Source organism: Coturnix japonica, unplaced genomic scaffold (genome assembly GCF_001577835.2).
Source record: "Coturnix japonica isolate 7356 unplaced genomic scaffold, Coturnix japonica 2.1 chrUnrandom528, whole genome shotgun sequence".
Classification (NCBI taxonomy): Eukaryota; Metazoa; Chordata; class Aves; order Galliformes; family Phasianidae; genus Coturnix; species Coturnix japonica.
Genome location: NW_015439912.1, coordinates 66,835 through 68,389, shown reverse-complemented (window position 1 = coordinate 68,389; position 1,555 = coordinate 66,835). Strand labels below are relative to the sequence as shown.

The 1,555-nt window shown below is 57.0% G+C and overlaps 1 protein-coding gene across 1 annotated transcript in view; it reads left to right on the top strand.

Moving 5' to 3' along the window:
* LOC107307272 (helicase SRCAP-like) overlaps window positions 1-40 on the top strand; it is a 12,690-nt gene extending 12,650 nt beyond the window's left edge. The window contains exon 5 of the mRNA XM_015850766.2: window positions 3-40. Coding sequence (XP_015706252.1) covers window positions 3-40 — 38 coding nt within the window. The remainder of the gene's footprint in view (window positions 1-2) is intronic.
* Window positions 41-1,555: the final 1,515 nt, after the last annotated feature.

The following is a 1,555-nucleotide window of genomic DNA, read 5'->3' as shown; positions in this document are numbered from 1 at the left end:
AGCCAAGATGGCGGATGGGGGAGCCAAGATGGCTGACTGAGCCAAGATGGCTGACCGAGCCAAGATGGCGGATGGGGGAGCCAAGATGGCTGACCATCCAAGATGGCTGACCGAGCCAAGATGGCTGACCAAGCCAAGATGGCTGACCGAGCCAAGATGGCTGACTGAGCCAAGATGGCTATGCCAAGATGGCGGATGGGGGAGCCAAGATGGCTGACTGAGCCAAGATGGCTGACTGAGCCAAGATGGCCGACCCAGCCAAGATGGCCGACCCAGCCAAGATGGCAGACTGAGCCAAGATGGCTGACGAGAAAGCCAAGATGGCGGAGCCAAGATGGCCGACCCAGCCAAAATGGATGACCCAGCCAAGATGGCCGACCAAGCCAAGATGGCTGACTGAGCCAAGATGGCTGACCGAGCCAAGATGGCTGACGAGAAAGCCAAGATGGCGGAGCCAAGATGGCCGACCCAGCCAAGATGGCAGATGGGAAAGCCAAGATGGCTGACCAGCCAAGATGACTGACTGAGCCAAGATGGCCGACCCAGCCAAGATGGCTGACTGAGCCAAGGTGGCTGATGGGAAAGCCAAGATGGCCGACCCAAAATGGCTGCTCAAGCCAAGATGGCTGACTAGTAACCAGACCATGTGACCACAAAATAGCCAATGGGCGTTGCCGCTTTGGAACGCCCAACATGGCCGCCCTGGGGGGGGTGTGATGACGTCACGGCGGCGGCCATCTTGAACCGGAAGCTGTCAGGGATTGAATGCGGTTTTCCTGTTGGAGCTGGTGGCGGCCATCTTGGAAATGGCGGCGGCAGTGGGCGATGGCGGCCATCTTTAATGGACCCGGATGACCTCAGAGCTGGCGGCGGCCATCTTGGATCCGGAGGTGTCAAGAAGAGTCATGGCGGCCATCGTGACGTCATCATGACTCATGACGTCATCAAGAGGAGACGTGGCGGCCATCTTGACTACAAAGGACTCTGCCTCACGGCGGCCATCTTGGATTCAGGAGGAGGAATCATGGCGGCCATCTTGGATTCAGGAGGAGGAATCATGGCGGCCATCTTGGATTCATTGGACACGTGATCGAGGCGGCCATCTTGGATTCATTGGATACCAGGTTATGGCAGCCATCTTGGATTCATTGGATACCAGGTTATGGCGGCCATCTTGGATTCATTGGACACGTGATCGTGGCGGCCATCTTAGATTCATTGGATACCGGGTTATGGCGGCCATCTTGGATTCATTGGACACGTGATCATGGCGGCCATCTTGGTTCCATAAGACACATGATCATGGCGGCCATCTTGGTTCCATAGGACACCTGATCATGGCGGCCATCTTGGTTCCATAGGACACGTGATCATGGCGGCCATCTTGGATTCATTGGATACGTGATCGTGGCGGCCATCTTGGTTCCATAGGACACATGATCATGGCAGCCATCTTGGTTCCATAGGACACGTGATCATGGCGGCCATCTTCCCCCCCCCCAACAGACTCAACACCCGGCGGCCATCTTTCTTTCCCCCCCCCCACCCCCTTCCC